The 19,570-nt window shown below is 39.0% G+C and overlaps 1 protein-coding gene across 2 annotated transcripts in view; it reads right to left on the bottom strand.

Annotated features, from left to right (window-relative positions):
- Positions 1-310: 310 nt before the first annotated feature.
- The window catches only part of PPP4R3B (protein phosphatase 4 regulatory subunit 3B), a 50,171-nt gene continuing 30,911 nt past the window's right edge, over positions 311-19,570 (bottom strand). For both annotated transcript variants that reach the window (XM_026676716.2, XM_026676715.2), the window contains exons 13-16: positions 10,350-10,489; positions 8,920-9,104; positions 4,158-4,360; positions 311-2,687 (exon numbers count right to left, since the gene is read on the bottom strand). In XM_026676716.2, coding sequence (XP_026532501.1) covers positions 2,592-2,687; positions 4,158-4,360; positions 8,920-9,104; positions 10,350-10,489 — 624 coding nt within the window. In that variant the 3' untranslated portion in view covers positions 311-2,591. The remainder of the gene's footprint in view (positions 2,688-4,157; positions 4,361-8,919; positions 9,105-10,349; positions 10,490-19,570) is intronic.

A 19,570-nucleotide genomic window follows, 5' to 3' on the forward strand; every position in this document is an offset into this window, starting at 1 on the left:
TTCCCATTGATTTAAGATCAACTAATTTGTCTGGATTTAAACTGTGTCATGGTGTGAATCAGGCTCAGTATACATTGTACAAATGACAGCATGATTAATCAGGTTAAGTGTTAGCATTTCCAAACCTTTTAAACGAGTCTAGGCTATTACTAATTTTTTTGGATATACCATTCAACTTCATTGTAATCATAATTATGCCCAACAATTTTCTAGTATTGCTTATATTTCATTAGTCCGAGTAACTTAAAAATTCTACCTCGGTAGTAAGAAAACTTTCCATTCTTGTAACACATATAAACACCAGGTCATCCACATTTCATATAACTTTTTATTAAAATAGTATTTAACTCAGACATGTTGGCAGATGTCATCTTTTTTTTTAAAAAAAAAAAAAACTCAGTTGAAGGACCCCAGGCATTTGAAATGTGGGCTGTCTTGTGGCAAAAAGAAACCAGACTACAAGAACTGAGGTGGAAGTATGTACCTGAGCTAGATTGCGTAATTTAAACGGGAGAAATTCAATGCATTTTTCACAGCATTGCTGTGTGTTGATATTGGCTGAACAGTCACCTATTGTTTATATTAAAATAAAAAAGCAACTTTTTTCTCATGTATTGAAGCAGCTTAAATGAACCTGCGTATTCTAAAATTTTTAATAGTCTTTGAAATAGGATGAAAGAAAATGATCCAGATGTGTATTGGATCTTTTTTCAGTGATTTATTAAATAGTTTGGATCCAGGCCAAATGAACATCACTTCAAGGAAATGGCACACCTTTATTTTCCTATGGATTGCTATTCAGTTTTATGGGAAAGAGTTACTTCTATGAGGGGTAAAGACTTGCCAAGAATACATGAAGAAGTGCAAGTCAACATAGAAAATCTGCTGATGCAAATTGTTTCTGTAACAATTTCAAAGTCTTAATTGAAAAAGGGAAAAGGAAAGCCCCATTGTTGGTTGCCTGGAAGCCCCTAAAGGGCAGAAAAATGTCCTTCAGACCATATTGTCAGTCATCACAACACACTGAATCAAATCTAAGAGCATTGCTTTTTCTGCTAGATTTGATTCAGATTAAATTGTACAAATCACTATCAAAATAAACTAAAATGGCCACATCTCTAAATTTGAATTAACTTACCATTTACAACAATAAAACAATAAAAAAACCATTAATCATGGAATTACAGGGTCACATTTTAATTCCTGAATTTTACAGGTCAGCATTAGTATTACCACATGTATACAAATGGTGTAAAACAAGTACAGTGGTTTTTTTCCCCCTCAATACAAAATAAACTTCTGTTTCATGGAAAAACTATACTTCATATCTACAGACAGCCCATCTTTTCAAACAATAGCTAAAATTAAAACTATGAAATTTCCAGGAGAAATGGACCCATGACATATTGTAAGAGTGACCAATAACTGAGGATTCCTGCTGGTTTCAATTTGCATCACTCTTACCACAATTTGTAATTTAGGAAATTTTGTGTGTGCATGATCTCAGATCATATATGGCCAAACTAACATTAAAATATTTACAATTCAGTTGCTCTGAAAGGAAAAAAAAATCAAAATGGTTGCCTTCATCAATTCACCTAGTGTACTTTTAGATATTTGCTTAAATACATGGAATGTGTTTAAGAAACAGCTTTATGCTAAACCCCTTAGGTTTATAGTGCTGCATATTAACTCTGCTGCCCCAGATTATATTGTTGAAATAAGATTCAAGAGTTTCTGGTAGCATTTCACAACTCTGCTTTTCCTAATGTATAATGTAGATGGCTGAAGGAAAAGATTTTTGGAAATTAGCAGGGAGCAATTCCATTCAACGTTATTTCTGTAAAATGCTACTAGTAATTGCAATTCAACTGTCATTTCAAGTACCAAGGTTTATTGATAGTTTCTAGAGGGTTGATTTTTTCCTGGAAAGCTGATGATCTATAGAATGATTTTCCTGGATAGCTTCTAGTCTGCTTGCATTTAGAACCCAGGTTCTTTTTTTTCCCTTCCAAAATAATGGAAAAAAATAAACAGTTTGCCACTCAACATGCACTATGTAGCAGTGTGCAACCCTCTATAATTTGGCTGACTGTGCAAACAGTGGTCCCCAATTCTGATTTTTTTTAATGGAAAGAGAATTCATTATTTAAAAGAGGCAATTGCTAAAAAAACCCACAATGGACAGCACCGTTACGAAGTTATATTACTAGGTTTGCAACTGAAGCCTTGCAAGTTTCTTCTAGCTTGCTACAAACGGGGGAAACCCTGCAATATCAAGATTTCTTCTCCCATCCCCATCCCCTCACAGAACCCAAGATGACTATTTTTTCTGGCAAGCTTTCATTCCAGGTGCTGATTACTAATCCACTGTTTTAACGTTTTAACAGTCTGAATGGCACACTCCTTGACTAGAAAGAGATTAGGTTCTTTGGAAGCGGGGTGTTCTCAGAACATAACCTTTCTAGTAGATTTTCGTTTGCGACTCCTTGTATTCTCATGTATTTTCCAGGGAGAACGCTTTCTGAGTCAGACTATTTAGTTCAGTCATAGCATTTAAGCACCCTCTATCAGAGTTTGTTTCAACATTTTTAAGAGCCAAGACGAGGTCTTTTTCTTGGGGATGTTTCTTCTTCTTCCTCTTCCTCTTCATCATCTGGATAATCCACAAGGCCAACTAAACTTCCCTGTTGGTTATAAAGAGTCAACATGTGAACCAATGGAGAAATATCTTCAATATTTTCCCATTTTATAAATTTTGTTTTCCACAAAATGTGCCAACCATCACTCAATGAATTGATTTTAGAAGAGCTTTTCGAAGAAGAGATCAGAGACTAGTAGCTATGATAGTTAAATGACATTGCCATGATAAAAAAATACTGGGGGAAAATACTAAGAAGAGGCTTTGAAAGTCTTGGTTGTTGTGGCTAACTAATATGGTACAGATCAGTGGTGGCTAACCTTTTTGGGCTCCTGTGCCAAAAATTGTATGCACACTTGCGCTCGCGTGCTAGCACCCAGAAGGCAATATGTGCCCCTCCATGCCCCCTGCGCATGCGCGTGCAATCCCCCCTCCCCCCCTTACCTGCACTGCACCTCCCAGCTGATTTTCAGCCGTTCAAGGCCTTTTTCGGCTTCCCAGAGGCTTGATGAAAGCTTCTGCAGCCCGAAAAATAGATCCATTTTGTCACTTCCGGTATTTCCGGAAATACAGGAAGTGACAAAATGGGCCTATTTTTCTGGATACAGAAAAAGGCCTCAAACAGGCCAAAAATCAGCGGGGAGGTGCATGCATGTGCAGTGAGGTAAGTTTGCCGGCACAAATGGCTCTGCGTGCCATAGGTTCGCCATCACGGGTATAGATGATCTTACTCTCATGCAGCAGAGCAACATGTTCATTTACAATTCTGGTTATCATGTCTAAGGCTGTCTATATTCAAACTAGGACAATTTAAACAATGTAGATATAACAGTTGCATCTGTGAACATGAACTCTCCTGCATATACAAAATCCAGCATTAGAAGCAACCCTAATGCCTATGAATATCAATATGGCAAAGTAGCCATTTCGTGGCTTTTATATAGTACATTTTGAATTTATTAAATAACTTCCAAAATAACATTTTAAGAGACACAGATAAATTAACATTGTCTATGTATTATATCTTAAGTGTTTCAGCTTGTTTAAACTTGCCAGACTTTATAAAAGACTAAGAATAAAAACAATATGTATTTATTTAAATATTTATAAGGCTGCCTATCTCACAAAAGTGATATTGGCAGTGCAGAAGAATTAAAAATGATTTAACAAACCAACCATAATGCCTGTGGTTATCAGTACAAACCCTAAATTAAAAAGATAGCATTATTTAGCAGAACTCGCCTAACCATACCACCCAAATGCCTAGGGGAACATACTAAGAAAATCATTTCAACTCATGAGCTCATAAATCCAGGATACAACAACATGTCAAACCTAATTTGACTTTGCTGAAAACAGTACAGGCTGCAAGTCATTATTACATTGTAATAGAATACTACTGACAAATCCCCACTCCGGATTCTTAAAGTGTTATATATGGATGTTCACAGTAATTGTCCTTATCATATCACTAACATTTTAAACTACAAAGCTCTATATCACATGCTTAATTCACCTTTGTGGCTGTGACTGCTGTAGTCAAATTGGCATTCTTGGAAGAAGAACCATTTGAACTTGCTGGTGATGTCTGAGCTGCAACAGATTTATTATTTGTACTATTTGCTCCATTAGTTGCACTGGTAGAATGGGAAAATGTAAATTTGAAGCCACCTGTGGAAGTCCTTTTGGGGAGATTTTCTTTGTCTTCACTTTCTTTTGCTAAAAGAAAAAAAAAGTTTGTTTATAGTAGTCACTGAGATAAATGAAATATATTAATTCAATCTGTTCATTGTTTTCTTAACAAAATAGCATATTAGCAAGGGTGGGAAGGGTGCATTTCATCTAGCTACATGCTTAGAACTTTTGTGATAAAACCAGAACATGACTCCTGATATGATGAGACCAACATTCTCTATTGGTAGTTTCCTCTCATTTCTCTATTTTCCTTAATCTTGCCAAGCACAATGTACTCATTTTAATTCCTGGTTACTTCAATAGACATCATTTATTCAAAATATGTTACTCATGGCTGATCATCAATAAAGGAAACAGTCAACTTTTATTTGGTCTAGGAGTGGTTGATTGATTCTTCTTGAAACCCACTGTGTTCTTACTAACCATTTCTATTATTTTATGTTGTCTTATCCTTTTAATCTTTTTCAGTGTCCAGGTTCCATAGTCATACATTACCACTAGTAAGGCAACTACTTTCATGAATGCTCAGTGAACTATGAACATCCAAAAGGTGTGGCTATTAGTTTCCAATGCAATGATTTTGCAAAGGGAACCAAGTTTGTGCCATATGAATGAACAGATGCAGTACATACATGTATACATACAAACTGATGGTTGTAAACAAATCACTTTCATAGCATAGTTTCACAGTAATTAGGATACCATATTAGGAAACTGGATTGTGTATTTTTTTAAATATATTTTTATCTATTTTTCCCAGTCAAATAAAATGCAATGGGTCCTCAAACATCCAAGGTATAACATTTTTAAATGACAAAAAGAACTGGAGAAGACTTACAGAATCAAATCGTGACTGCGATCTATTGATTATGATTAGAAATGCATTATCTGGTCAAAGATACTTACCCTTTCACATGAATAAATATGGTAGATTAATCCAAAGAGTTTCACAAGATAAAGAATTAGAAAATGCTCTTGAGAATGTCTTACTAGACATGGAACAGAAAATTGCATAAAGATACTAAAACCCATGCAACTTTGTCTGAATGCAGTTCCATCAAGCCATTAATAATTAATGCAATATAAAGGAACATAAAAAAGAAGCCCTTCCACTACAAAACAAACATCTTAAATGTGACAAAAGATAAACCTATATTACAGAAAGCACAACTTTAATTTTGCAAATGGGAAAAATATTACACAGTTTCAGCCTTCTTCATAATTGAAACAATGGAAATGAATGCCTTTGAGACTGTATTACCCACTACTGCTAGCAAAGACTACGTTCTGTCAAGAGGACAGAAACTAACCTGAAGTCCTTTAACATTTCTGAAGTCCTTGGAATGCATTTAGTATTTTTTTCATATTAATTCAGAGAAAGAATTGGCCAAGATGGATAAAGATAATAAAAAGGAAATGGAAGCAATACAACTAAGAAAAGAGACCATTACTCAATAGCTAAGATAAACAGATGTATGCTAAGCTGTCATCAAGTATCTGGTAAAAATGAACAACGGTCATAAAGATGTAAAGAAGTACTTGTAATGAAATTAGGCACTTCATGAAATGAAACACTCTGTATAATGGCTGTTCAAGTAAATGTCTGATTATTTTAATGTTTTTATTGCTTCAAAATGAGATGGGTGGTAAATAAATACAATAAAATAAAAAAATAAGAGTAGACTTTAATAAAGTCCAATGACATATTCATTAGGAATCTGCTAGAGAAGCAAAAAACGATGATGTCTAAGATCAGACACTGCTTATCCTCTTTGACTTAGTGAAATATCTATAAAAGAAATTAGTGAAATATCAATAAAACTAATTTCTCCCCACCAGTGGATTCTGTAAACTTTATTAAACAAGAAGCAAAAAACCCTCTTCCTCCAAAACAAGGGATAGAATTTTTTTGACTATTCTTAGGTAAGATGATGGGAAATGAATTCAATGTGGAGACTCTAGAAAAAAAAGAGTGCAAAGAAGAGCAATAAAAATGATTAGACGGAGGCTAAAACATACAGGAATTAGGTATGTCTTATGTCTAGTTTAATGAAAACTAGGAGTGACATGATAGCAGCGTTCCAATATCTCAGGGGCTGCCACAAGGAAGAGGGAGTCAAGCTATTCTCCAAAGCACCTGAAGGCAGGACAAGAAGCAATGCATGGAAACTAATCAAGGAGAGAAGCAACCTAGAACTAAAGTGTAATTTCCTAATAGTTAGAACTATTAATCGTGGAAAGACTTGACTCCAGAAGCTGTGGATGCTGCAATACTGGAGATTTTAAGAAACGATTGGACGATCCTGTGTCTGAAATGTTATAGGGTTTCCTGATTGAGCAGGGAGTTGGACTAGACCTCCAAACCCCTTCCAATGCTATTATTCAATAGCAGGGATTCATTTATAATAAATGATCAACCCAAATGGTTGAAAAATTGAGATGATCTATTGAAACCTGTAAGCAGAGTTGAAAGGGAAAATAGATTAGTGTTTTATTGAACATTTATTATTATAGATATCTACTGTGGACTGAATGCACAAAAAAAGTATTTCATGATTAGTGGAATCCCAACTTTGAGGATGAAAAACAACAGGTGATCTTCATTTTTTTGGATTCTGTCCCGAATATAACGTATTTTGGCATTAAATATCTTTATTATTAAAAACAAGACTGCCTATTTAGGAGCTGACTTCTTACCTGAGCATAGACAAATATATCAATATTTGATATATAAAGCACCAGCTCAGATGCACAGTTGATCATATAATGACATACAGTTATTTTTCTTTAGCCAGTTGACTAGCCACCTTAGTTGAATACTTTCACTCTTTAATTATTGCCTTAAGGAAGATGACTCAAAAGGTTGATAGTCTTCTTTTGATTTAAATACCTGGCAAATCTGATAATTAGCAACAAAAGGGGATAACCTTGCAAGGGAGTTCTGTTTTATTATATTACTTCCTTCCTGAAGGGATCATTTTAGTTTCAGCAATTTCTCCAATGCTTTAACAGCTATGTGAAGTTGCTAGACAGGATCAACATCTCTACATCTTCATCCTGGGTCAAATACACAAAGCTGTCAAAGTGCTACCTTGGTGCTTGACTGATATTCAGAACAGGATTACACTCAATCTCAGAAATTTACTTTAAATATTAAATTGGTGTGCCTCTGGATTTGAAGGGTTTGCCATTTCTAGAGAGATGAATGACATCTTCTCCCAAGAAGAATGTGGTCAAAATTTGATGTCCAAGATACATACGTATTCTTTGCGCCCACTATGAATTTTCCTTGAACTGAAGAATTACTGTCACTCATGTCTTTATTACTACTTGATGGATTACTGCAATACATTTCACATGAGAGTGCTTTTGAAGATTATCTGAAAAGTAGTGCTGGTCCAGAGTGCAGCAGCCTGAATGAATACACCAATGTTCCCATATAACACCTCTGTTTTGAGATTATAAGTTACTTTTGACCTCAAATCAAATTGTTGAATTTCATCTTTAAAGCTGTTCATGAACCATACTTTCAAGCCTGAAATTCCTAATGATCTCCTCCCAGTAGTATTTGCCCACTCAGTAAGATTGAACAGAATGGATTGTCTTCATTTCATCTACAGAGATAATATCTGAAAAGACTTGGTAGTTCCATCATTTTTTGTGCTTTCAAGTCAGCATTGACTCCTAGTCGCTACAGTTTTCTTGGCAAGATTTTCAGAAATGGTTTGACATTGCCTCCTTCCTAGAGCTGACAGAGAGTAACTAGCCCAAGAGCACTCAACTGGCCTTTTGCCTAAGGTGGGGCTAGAACTCATGATCTCCTGGTTTCTAGTTTAAGCTTAACCACTGCACTAAACTGGCTGTCAGCTCCATTTAGAAGGTTTTAAAAGTTATATTGTAAGATACAGATAGTCCTTGACTTATGATTGATTGTTTAACAACAGTTCAATGTTACAATAGCATTAAAAAAGTAGCTTTTGACTTATATTTACACTGACATATTTCCGTACCCAACATGGTGTCTGCCAGGACTCATTGTTTAAGTGGGGTCGTGTCTTTAGCCTCAATGTGACAGTGATGCTCCTCAACAAAATATCCATCACATTGTGTCCGAATGTCCATCAAGAGCTTACACCAGCCCAATGTTTGATTTCTTAAACATAGACCATCCTGTCCTTGAATGGCTGGGTGGACTGGATGTTAACTTTTGAACCACTTTAAGTCCACGTATCTGCCATATGCTAAATAAATAAATAAACTGATAACGTTTGCACACACACACACACCCGTCACAGGATCACAATTCAAGTTCTTGACAACTGGCTTGCACTTATGACCAGCTGCAGCATCCTACATTCATGTGACCATGATTTGTGTTCCTTTTTGTGATTTTCAGGAAAGATTCCCATTGGAGAAGATGAATTTGCTTAATGATAATCATAAAAACTGTCATAAAATCATCTGACTTGAGTTATGACTGAATAATTTATGAGGGAAATTATATTTCCAATTGTAATCATAAGTTAAGGACTGCTTGTGAGTCACACAGAAATACCATGGGCTACAAAATAGGAAAAAAATACCTTTTTTTGTTTCCATAAACTTTTCATAACTTTCTGGAAAATCATCCTCAGACTTGGATTTCTCTACAGGTGGTACAATTGCTTCACCTTCCTCCTCCTCATCTTCATTGAACCACATTTCTTCATCTTCGTCCAAAGTTCTGGCATCTCTACGAAACCTATTGCTACGCAGTATAGATGGGACGCTGTAACACAAAGAAAAAAAAAACCTTTACAATTTGATAACGTGACTGCAGGTAAGGCTGATAAATATACATTCCATTTGTTTGTTATGGTATGGAAAGATTACTAGTAAAGTTTTCAGAGTTTATGTTTTTATTAATGTTGCTATTATGTTAGACTTCTCTTAATAAGTTGAGGGCAATACATGGAGTTTCATGAGTTTCCTTCTGATCTTAATAGCCAGGTGAAGCATAACACACATTTTCTGTATTAAACATAATCTGGATTTAATAAATCAAGCTGTGATATATTTTATCTTTATTATAGGAAGATTTCAAGATCTGTTAAATTCTTTTTTGACTATCTTTTCTAGTCATTCTCTTTCTAGAACGACAGAGCCTGTTTTATTTTGATTTATGGATAGTTCATAGTTGATGAGAATAATAAGCAAAATTATGCTCTTAAAATAGTCAAAATATGTTTCTTAGAAAATATGCTTTAACATCTAAAATACTGAACTAAGTCCTAAAAATGATAATAATATGGCTTATGACAGATTCTAGGATAATATAGAAAGTTACCTTAATACAAATAAAAGAAAAACCAAATGCAAACAAAGGTGTACCCAAACTAGCAGGGTAAACAAATGTCCTCTTTAAGAACATCCTAGGGGGTACAGTTAATATCTATTCCCTTTCCATAACAAATCCCAGATTTGTCACTTGATTTATCACCCCATCTTCTACAATATCTTAATTTGAATTGGGGATGCAGACACATTAAGGCTATTTGTAAGCTGTAAAGATTAGAGCCCCTAGAAACATTCCCAAAGTTGTTTTCAAAATGCAATTCTTAATATGACTGGGGAAAATTAGTATCTGGGGACCATTCAATAATTTAGCTGTTCATCTTTCAGAGCACTATTGAAAGTCATAAAACAGAACCCAACCAAGGATAATCCACAACATCCTTCCTGACAGCATGAATCTGAATTGTTTGGGTTGTTCAGATATTTGGAAATAAGTTTTTCAAATTAACTAAGAATAAAACCCTGAGCATTAGAATATCTCTAAAACAAGGACTGGAGACAGATATGGATTATATATAGAAATTCCTGAGACAATAAAAATTGCACTGCTAAATATGATATAATACCTATATGAAAGGTGCATATCACAATATGAATGTAACAAACAATAACGGCTCAGGAAAACAGCAAGACAGACTATTTAGTACTGGGTTTCAGATTTTAGTTTTAAGGTGTGTACCTGTTCAGTTTCTGGCTCTGTCTGTCTTTCTCCTGCTCATATTTTGTCTTCAAGCCTTTGAATGTTTGAACATATTCAATAGATTCAAGTGCCTTATAAAAGTTTTCAACAATATGGGCAGTAAGTGATTTGATATCTTCCTGCATTAATACAAAATAAAAGTTTAGTGCTACTCAGCTAAAAAAGATACGAAACATCAATATGAGGCTCTCATTGAAGTTACAGTAATTTATGACAGCAAAAGACTTGATTTTTTTCAACCTCTCTGTTGAAGAACAGGACTACAAAGGAATTCTAAGTGATTCACATTTCTCTCCTACATTAGTGAGCTGACACAATAGGTACTTTGAATATACAGAAAACTTTATAACTAAGAATCCTGAGATCATTGGACAATGGAAGAGAAGAGTCAAGAGCATGTCTTTAGGATAATTTTCCTCTACTACATCACATTTGTCTACCCTACTACACAGAAGATGGAAGCAAAGCAAGTGGATTTCTAACCTGGTGCCTTAACCACTAAATCACTAAATTATTAATTAAAATTACCTTTCTCATTAAACAACAAAATGTTTCTAGGAAAGGTTGTATTTGACTCACAGGGGAAAAAAAGTTTAGATGCATAGCAGGGAAGGAACGAGTAGTTCTGATCCGAAGCAGTTTTTAGCTCACTGAGTAAGCACAGTGGGAGTAGTCCTAGGTGTTTATTTTATGGAGTTTAAGGGGAAGTCCCTAAGAATATTTTCAAGATCAAAGAGGAAGGCAAAGAAAATACTTTATCAACCTACAAAACAGAGAGTCTTGATAGTGATTCATTACTGTAAGAGACTGAAGGAAACACATGCTGCTTTTGAGCCACGCTATCTGACAAGAGCAAAGAACTCTTGATCTCTGATAGGCTAATTCCAACATGGTCATATCCATTTACAATCATACTTCCCTGCTTGTGGAGACAAATTACAATGCAAAGAATAGCTCAATATGTATTACTAGAGACTTTGAAAAGGTGTAGAAGGAAATTCAAGACTTTGGGAGCTCAGGTGGCATTCTTGTCTTCCCTTCTAATCATGGTAATGATTAGAAAGAAAAAGAAAAATACTACAAATCAATAACTCATAATGGCATCAATAAGACACACTTGGTTTCTGGGGCTAACATCTAAATTATCCTGATGATGGACTATTGATATGCCACACTAGTTGCACTTCAAAAGGACTGGTAAAAAATGTACTTAGCCACAACAAGAACCCTTGACTGGGAATGCTTTCAACGGAATACTATGGTGGTAAGAAAGAAAATCCTAAAGAAAGGATTTCAGAAAAAGACATGGGTATCGTAAAAAGTGGAAGTGTTGCTCACCTGGGGCAGGATAGGGATGCTTTGGGTCCCATTAGTTCAGAAAGGTAGGGTTTTTCTATTGTAATGCCCACTCTAAGAAACATTCTCCCTCCAGAGATAAGAATCATCTGGCCCTGTTGGCCTTTGTAAGGCCCTAAAAACCTGGCTCTCTACAGGCACCAATTTCTTGGTTATGTTTGTGATAATGGGCTATATTTTCTTGGCTGCTATATATTTTATTTTTTGCATTGTTGCAATTTTATTTAAATTTGTTCACTGCCCTGAGCAGACCTGGGCATTTTACAGCCCGCAGACCATGATGCATGGCCCTTTGGCTGTCCCTGTCTGGCCAATGGTATCAGAGGTGGGGTGTTGGCAGTGTGAAGCAAGGAATCAGAGTTGGAATGGGGGTAGCAGAGCCATTAGGGCATCAACAGGGGACAGCACATCAGTGTGGGAGGGTGGGGCAGTGGTAATCCTCCACAACAGCCCCAGTTTCTCATGTAGCCCCTTGGAAAAATCAATTGTCCACTCCTGGCTCAGTGTAACTTTCTGAGATGGGGAGCCATGCAAACTGAATGAATTAATGAATTCCAAAACCCAACTGCAAATCCCACAAAGAGGCACAGTGATGGGAGACTTTAATTATTTTGATATCTATTGGGTGACAAACTGTGCCAAGAATAGCCCTTCTAGGTAATTCCCAATTTCCCTTGCTGACAATTTCTTCTTTAGAGGGCAGAGGCGGCACAATAACTATCTTATTCAATTCCTATTTTGGTTCGATATTCTCAATTAAAAGAGTATTTATTCCCCCAGGATATTGTAAAAAGCAAAATGAAAGGGAAGAACTGAGATTATGGTCAGGGAATAAATACCTCTTTATTTTGAATGAGTTTTAAATATACAGGATCAGAACTGTCTCTCATAATATTGATGGAACTGGACAATGGCCTATCTGAATCCTTATATATTATTTTAGTAAAGTCCTGCAAAACTAATTGACTTCTAGATGAGTGGAGGAAAAGAAATGTCCTCACAAAGGGAAAGCAGAAAGATCAACAATCTAGGAAAAAAGTATTGATTATAGAAGTCAGTATGGAGTTATCTAAGATAATATGTCACAATGACCTGAAAAGGCTCTAAATTTAATGTGTCTTGACTTCAACAAACCACTTGACACAAAATTATTCATGATATGCCAATTAGTATGCCATTTTAGTGACATGACACAGTTGACTCAAAAACCATAATAAAGAGTACAGGTAATTCTTGATTTATGATAACAATTAATCCCAAAATTTACGTTGCTAAGATATTTGTTAAGTGAACACCCCATTTTACGACCTCTCTCGCCACAATTGTTAAGTGAATCATTGCAGTTGTTAAATTATTTATATGGTTGTTAAGTGAATCTGATTTACTCATTGACTTTGCTAGTCAGAAGATCCTAAAAGGTAATCACATGATCGATCCCAGGACATTGCAACATAAATGTCAGTCAGTTGCCAAGTGTTTGAATTTTGATCTCATGACCGTGGGGATCCTACAATAGTCCTAAGTGTGAAAAACGGTCATAAGTTCCTTTTTTCAGTGATCATGTAACTTTGAACAATCACTAAGTGAACTGTTGTAAATTGAGGATTATCTGTATACAACATTAGTTCTTAATCAAATCTGAGCAGAAGATCAAATTGGATTCCATAAGGATTGGTGTTGGGTCTTCTACTTTTCAGTATTTTTATTAATTATTTGATTAATAGGTGAAAAGAGGTGTCACCAAATTTGCAAATGATGCAAAATTGTGATAATATACTCAATGTCAGAAATAAAATTTAAAATAATTTTGTTATGTTACAGCAATGGATTGAAAGTAATGTGAAAGGGTACCAGAAACAATATTTTTTTTAATTAATCAAATCACAAGAAATGGAGGAGAATATCTGACTTCATAATTCTTAGAATTGTAACTGATTACCAGTTGAATCTGAGCAAGCAGGATGATGTAATTTCAAAAAAGATAAATGCAATTTTAAGCTGAATCAGCACATGCGTAATTTCCAAATCACAAAAAGTAATCATTCTATTTTATTTTGCTTTGACTAGTTCCAACCTCATGCATTACGTTCAGTTCTGTGGACAAAACTTTAAGAAGGATACAGAGAAATTGCAACGGATTCAGAGATTGTGACAAGGAATAAGGGGGCCTGAAATGAAATTCTGTGTTGAGAGACTGAAGAAGCAGCATATGTTTAGGCTTGAGGAAAAATGACTGATCCCATTCCAACTTTTAGAATTTTGTTCTGTTCAGGTATTATTGAAACCGAGTTAAAATATTGGTTTAAACTCTGTGATTCTCTGGGCAATAATTCTGTTCAATGTTAGAGCTCTATCTCTATTAGTTTCTTTAGCAACAATTGATACCAATGCTGGAATAAAATTAGTCACCTTGCTATTGGAATTAGGACCATTTTTAAGCAATAACACTCATTTGAGAAAATTTATACTATCAACTTCAGCACTTACTGTAGAGCAGGAGTGGGATTCAAATGTTTTAACCGGTTCTGTGAGTGTGGCTTAATTTGTGGGTGTGGCTTGGTGGTCATGTGACTGGGTGGGCGTGGCTTGCTGCTGGGTTTGATTTGGTGGTCACGTGACCGGGTGGGCATGGCCAGATGACCATGTGACTGGCAAACCAAATACTTGCTTAATGGCCAGTTGCTTAGCAAGTGTTCTAATTTATGACTGACCTCCCCAGAGGTACTTGAACTGTTTTTGGAGTTTTGACAGCCATACACACACACACACACACGCACGCACACTCCCATCTAACCCTGCTATTCTATGATTCTGCAAGGATCTCCTGCTGGAGCAGGGGGTTGGAGTAGAAGATGACCTCTGAGATCCCTTCCAGGCCAGCCCTATATTGCTGTGCTATTTCAAAGAGTCTTCTGAAGCCAGGGTTTGTGTCCTTCCTTCCTCTCCTTTTTTCTCTCTCCCTCCCTTCCCTCCTTCCATGTATCTATCTATCCATCCATATATCTCATTCACTTTCTCCTCCCTCTTTTTCTTTCTTTCTTTCTTTCTTTCTTTCTTTCTTTCTTTCTTTCTTTCTTTCTTTCTTTCTTTCTTTCTTTCTTTCTTTCTTTCTTTCTTCCTTCCTTCCTTCCTTTCTTTCTTCTTTCTTTTTTCTTTCTTTCTTTATTTTCTTTCTTTCTTTCTTTCTTTCTTTCTTTCTTTCTTTCTTTCCCTTTCTTTCATCCCCTTTCTTTGTCTATCCCTTTTCTTCCTCTTTCCCTATTTTTCTTTCCCTTCTTTTCTTTCTTGTCTCTTCCTTTTTTCTCTCTTCCCCTTTCTCTCTTTCCCTCTCTTCCTCTCTCCCTTCCCTCTATCCTTTAAAAGCTAGTAGACCCACCTGAAACACACACACACATTTCCAACATCGCTCATTAACTTACTTCCTGGCCAGTCTCCCAGAGTACCAGGGACCGGGTGTGATTGTCTGTTCGCACCTGGTCCCGCATTGCCCGGAAAAGCCAGCAGGCAAGGTTCTGGGTCAAACAAAGGGGCTGCGGGTGGAACTTCCTCCCCTCCCTCTTTTGGGGAAAGGAAAGGGCTGGGAACTTCAAGCACCCACCCCACCGGCAGCTCTGGGCTAGGCCGCAAAACTTATCTTCCTCCCGCGGCTGATGGCAGAGGGAAAGGTGAGCCAGCCAGGGCAGAGCTGTTGCCACTCAGCTCCTGGCCAGCCTGCATCACTTCCCCTGCTCATATTCTCTGTAGCTGCTGGGGGTGTATGAGGGAAGCAACCAGGAAGCACAAGGCTATGCCACCCGCATCGCCCCTCTGCCAGCCGCCCCTCCCTTGGGCTGAGCGTTTTAGCTGAGTGCAGGCCACTGCTGTGTGAGCTCCATGGGATGGAAAGGGCGTTGGTGCTTACCTGACACGCCCATTCTCCTTGGGCTGCAAAGAGCATCCAGTAGTGGGAGGTGCTTCAGTCTCTGCTTATCTAGGCTGGGCTTAATTTGCAGAACGCTCCTCCTCCTCCACGGGACTCCTCCCCAGCGTTCCCCAGTTTTGCCGAAGATGAGAGAAACAAACACCTTCGCCCTTAATACTGTAAAAATTCGTTGGCCGAAACAGGATCCCAACAGACGGAAGAGGGTGGGGCTGGATGCTCTTCGCAGCTCAAGAAGAACGGGTGTGTCAGGTAAGCACCAACGCCCTTTCTCCCACAAGCTGCTCAGAGCATCCAGTAGTGGGACATACCAAAGTTTGGCCTGTCCTACGGGAGGGACTCCGTCTGTCTTGGGATCCCCTCCTGGTCCCCGTGGACCCGTTGCAGAACCCTTCTGCCAAAGGAGGCCTTGGCTGATGCAAACACATCTATTTTATAATGCCTAATCGAAGGTGATGGAGAGGACCAGGTTGCGGTACGACAGATGTCAGTGATTGGTGCCTGCGTGGCCCATGCTGCCGATGTTGCGGCGCTCCTTGTTGAATGAGCTGTTATGCCCCTGGGAACCTGAAGTGCTTGAATCTGATACGTTTTTGCTATTGCAGCCTGTAGCCAACGGCCTACTGTGGAGGATGAGACCTTGCATCCCTGATTGTTGGGCTGAAAAGACACAAATAAAGCCTCCGTTTTTCTAAAAGAGGCTGTGCAGTGAATAGATATTCGTAACGTTTGCCTCACGTCCAGTCGATACCATTGTCGTTCCAGCCCTTGGGATGGCCTGGGACAAAAATTAGGAAGTATCAGTTCTTGTGCCCTGTGAAAGGCTGAATTAACTTTGGGTATGAACGTAGGATCGGGATGAAGGACGACCGTTTCGGAATGGAAGACGCAAAGATCTTGTCTGATCGACAAGGCTGCCAGTTCTGAAATACGACGAGCGGAAGTGATCGCTACAAGAAAAACTACTATGTCAGAAATTGGAGACTTGACAATTGCAAAGGCTCGAAAGGGCAAGAGTGCAAGAAGGACCTTGTTAAGGTTCCAAGTGGGATAACGGTGAACCGTTGGCGGGCATAAGTTTGTGGCTCCTCGAAAGAAACACTGTATGCATGGATTATGGGAAAGAGATAGGAGACCTTCATAAGTGACTACTGACGCCAAGGCCGCCACTTGTCTTTTCAACGTATTAGGTGATAATTCCCTGTCAAGCCCCTCTTGTAAGAACTCTAGGATCTGAGCCACAGATGGAGAAATGGGATCAATTTGAGACTTGGTACACCATTTGCAGAAACTGGACCACGTGGCATTGTAGATGCAAGTTGTTGAGGGGCGTCTGGCAGCTTGGATTATGGCGATAACTCTGTTGGAAAACTTTTTGCTCTTCAGACGACTCCGCTCAACCTCCAGACAGTCAGGTGCAACCATTGAGGGTCCAGATGTTGAAGGGGTCCTTGGGTTAACAAGACCCTGTCTGGCGGAATTCTCCATGGTGGTGTATACAGATAGACTGCGGAGGTCTGCAAACCACGACCGTCTGGGCCAGTAGGGAGCTACCAGAAGCAGTTCCGCCCTCTCGTCGAGCAGCTTCTGGATGACCTTGGGGATCAGTGGAAGTGGCGGGAATGCATACAGAAGCCCCAGGGGCCAACGGCAACGGAGCACATTGAAATTCTCCGTTCCTTGTGAGGGGAAAGAAATTTCTGGAAAGAAATCTCGGGAGCTGAGCGTTGAGGGGGGAAGCGAACAGGTCTACCACTGGCTGCCCAAATGTCCTGACAGCCTCTTGAAAGAGGGTCGGATGGAGGCGCCACTCCGATGGATCTATCGTGGCCCTGCTTAGCCAATCTGCCTGTGTATTCGGCAGTCCTGAAATGTGTTCTGCTCTGATGGAAATCAGGTTGCTCTCTGCCCAATGACACAAATGGTCCGCTTCTCGCATGAGGTGCTTCGACTGAGTTCCCCCCTGTTTATGTGAGCTTTCGCGGTTACGTTGTCAGTCAATATTAATATGTGTTGGTTGCATACCTGTGGAAGGAAGCTGCAGAGAGCCAGGTGTACTGCTCAAAGCTCCAGCCAGTTTATGCTGCATGATCGTTCTATGGAGGACCAGCGACCTTGGGCTGTGAGCGATTGAAAGTGAGCTCCCCATCCAATCAGGCTGGCATCGGTGGTGATGGTAAGTCTGTGGGGCTCTTTGAATAGGCAACCTTTGTTTATGGCTGGTCTGGTCCACCAGAGGAGAGATATGAAGACCTGTGATGGAACTTTGACCTTGTATATGGAGTTGCTTCGGCTGGATCGCTGGTACGGGAGCAGGAACCACTGGAGGGTTCTAGTGTGGAGCCGGGCCCAAGGAATAATAGATATACATGAGATCATCTTGCCTAACAATTTTGATAGATCAGCTAGGGACACCCTCCTATGAAACCTGACCTCCTTAACTAATTGATAAATGCTGTTTTGTCTATCTGGTGACAGGAAAACTTTGCCTTCCACTGTATCTATGACTGCCCCCAGATGGATTAATCGAGTCGAAGGTGTTAAATGACTCTTTCCCCAATTGATTGAGAACCCGTGTAGTTGTAGGGAGTGTAATGTGGTCTGAGTATCTTTGACTGATTAATGAACAGAAGATGACAAAATTAAGATATCATCGAGGTAATACTGCAGTCGTATGGGGACACCCCGGAGATGAGCAGCGAGGGCTGCGAGAACCTTTGTGAAGGTCCTGAGGGCAGAGGCTAGTCCGAAGGGAAGAGCCACATATTCAAAATATAATATTATAACAGAATCGTAAAAATTTATAGTGGGAAGGCTGAATTGGAATATGTAAGCATGCCTCCGTCAGATCTATAGATGTAAGGACGTCACCTTTTCTGATACCAAGTAAGATAGATTGTAGGGTGTGCATTTTAAATTTGTGATATACTAAAAATTGATCAAGGCATTTCAAATCCAAGATTGCTCTCCACCCCCCTGAACTTTTGGGAACAACGAAAAGATGTGAATAGAAACCTCGCCCTCGTTGGTCGGTAGCTACTGGTTGGATGGCTTGTATGTCCAGTAGGTGTTGAATAGCTGTTTCCATAAGATTTCGTTTAACCGGATCTCTGTAAAGAGGGCATGACATAAAGAAGTCTGGGGGAGCGGATTGAAACTCCAGCGCATGGCCGAATCTGATCATGTCTCTGACCCAGGAATCAGATGTTGAGGAGTCTCATTGGTCTGCAAATAATTTAAGGCAGCCACCAATGGGAGGCGGGTCCATGGGGTTATCTTGGACGCCGGAAAAATCTATTTCCCGCTCCTCAGAAGGATTTCTTGGGTTGGCCACCCCTTCTGTTCCTATCCCCAAAGTCTGACCAATCTGGCTGTTGCCCTGGTCGGAAAGGTGGGGGTCTCTGGTATCTGGTTGAGAACGGTCCCTGATAAAAGGGCCGAAAAGATCCCTTCCGAAAGGACTGAGGGTTTCTAGGGTCTGACTTCCGAAAAAGGGAGGGTAAAATTTTCTTTTTGTTTCGAGTCTCGATGAGTAGCGGATCGAGGGAAGGGCCAAACAGTCTGTCTCCCGCTAGAGGAGATGAAGCAAGCTTGCATTTATGTTTAATATCCGCTTGCCAATTCTTTAACCATAGCAAGCGTCACGCTGTGACATGTGAAGTGATGGCTCTGGCTGAAAACTTAACTGCATGAAAGGTTGCGTCAGCTGAGAATTCGGCGGCTGCTATAAGCTTTGCAATGTCTTGGTGTGCTCTAGTGTTAGAATTGGGGACATGCTCCCGTAATAGCCAGAGCCATCTGAGGGAAGAACAGGTAAAGAAGGAAGCGGCCGTGGCCACTCTGATGGCCCACGCATCAGACTGATGGGCCCTGCGTAGGGCTAGCTCGGCCTGTTTGTCCTCCAGCGCCTCACTGGGAATGGAGG

Source organism: Notechis scutatus, chromosome 1 (assembly GCF_049901735.1).
Source record: "Notechis scutatus isolate UNSWTSFEM ecotype Mainland chromosome 1, rNotScu1.2, whole genome shotgun sequence".
Classification (NCBI taxonomy): Eukaryota; Metazoa; Chordata; class Lepidosauria; order Squamata; family Elapidae; genus Notechis; species Notechis scutatus.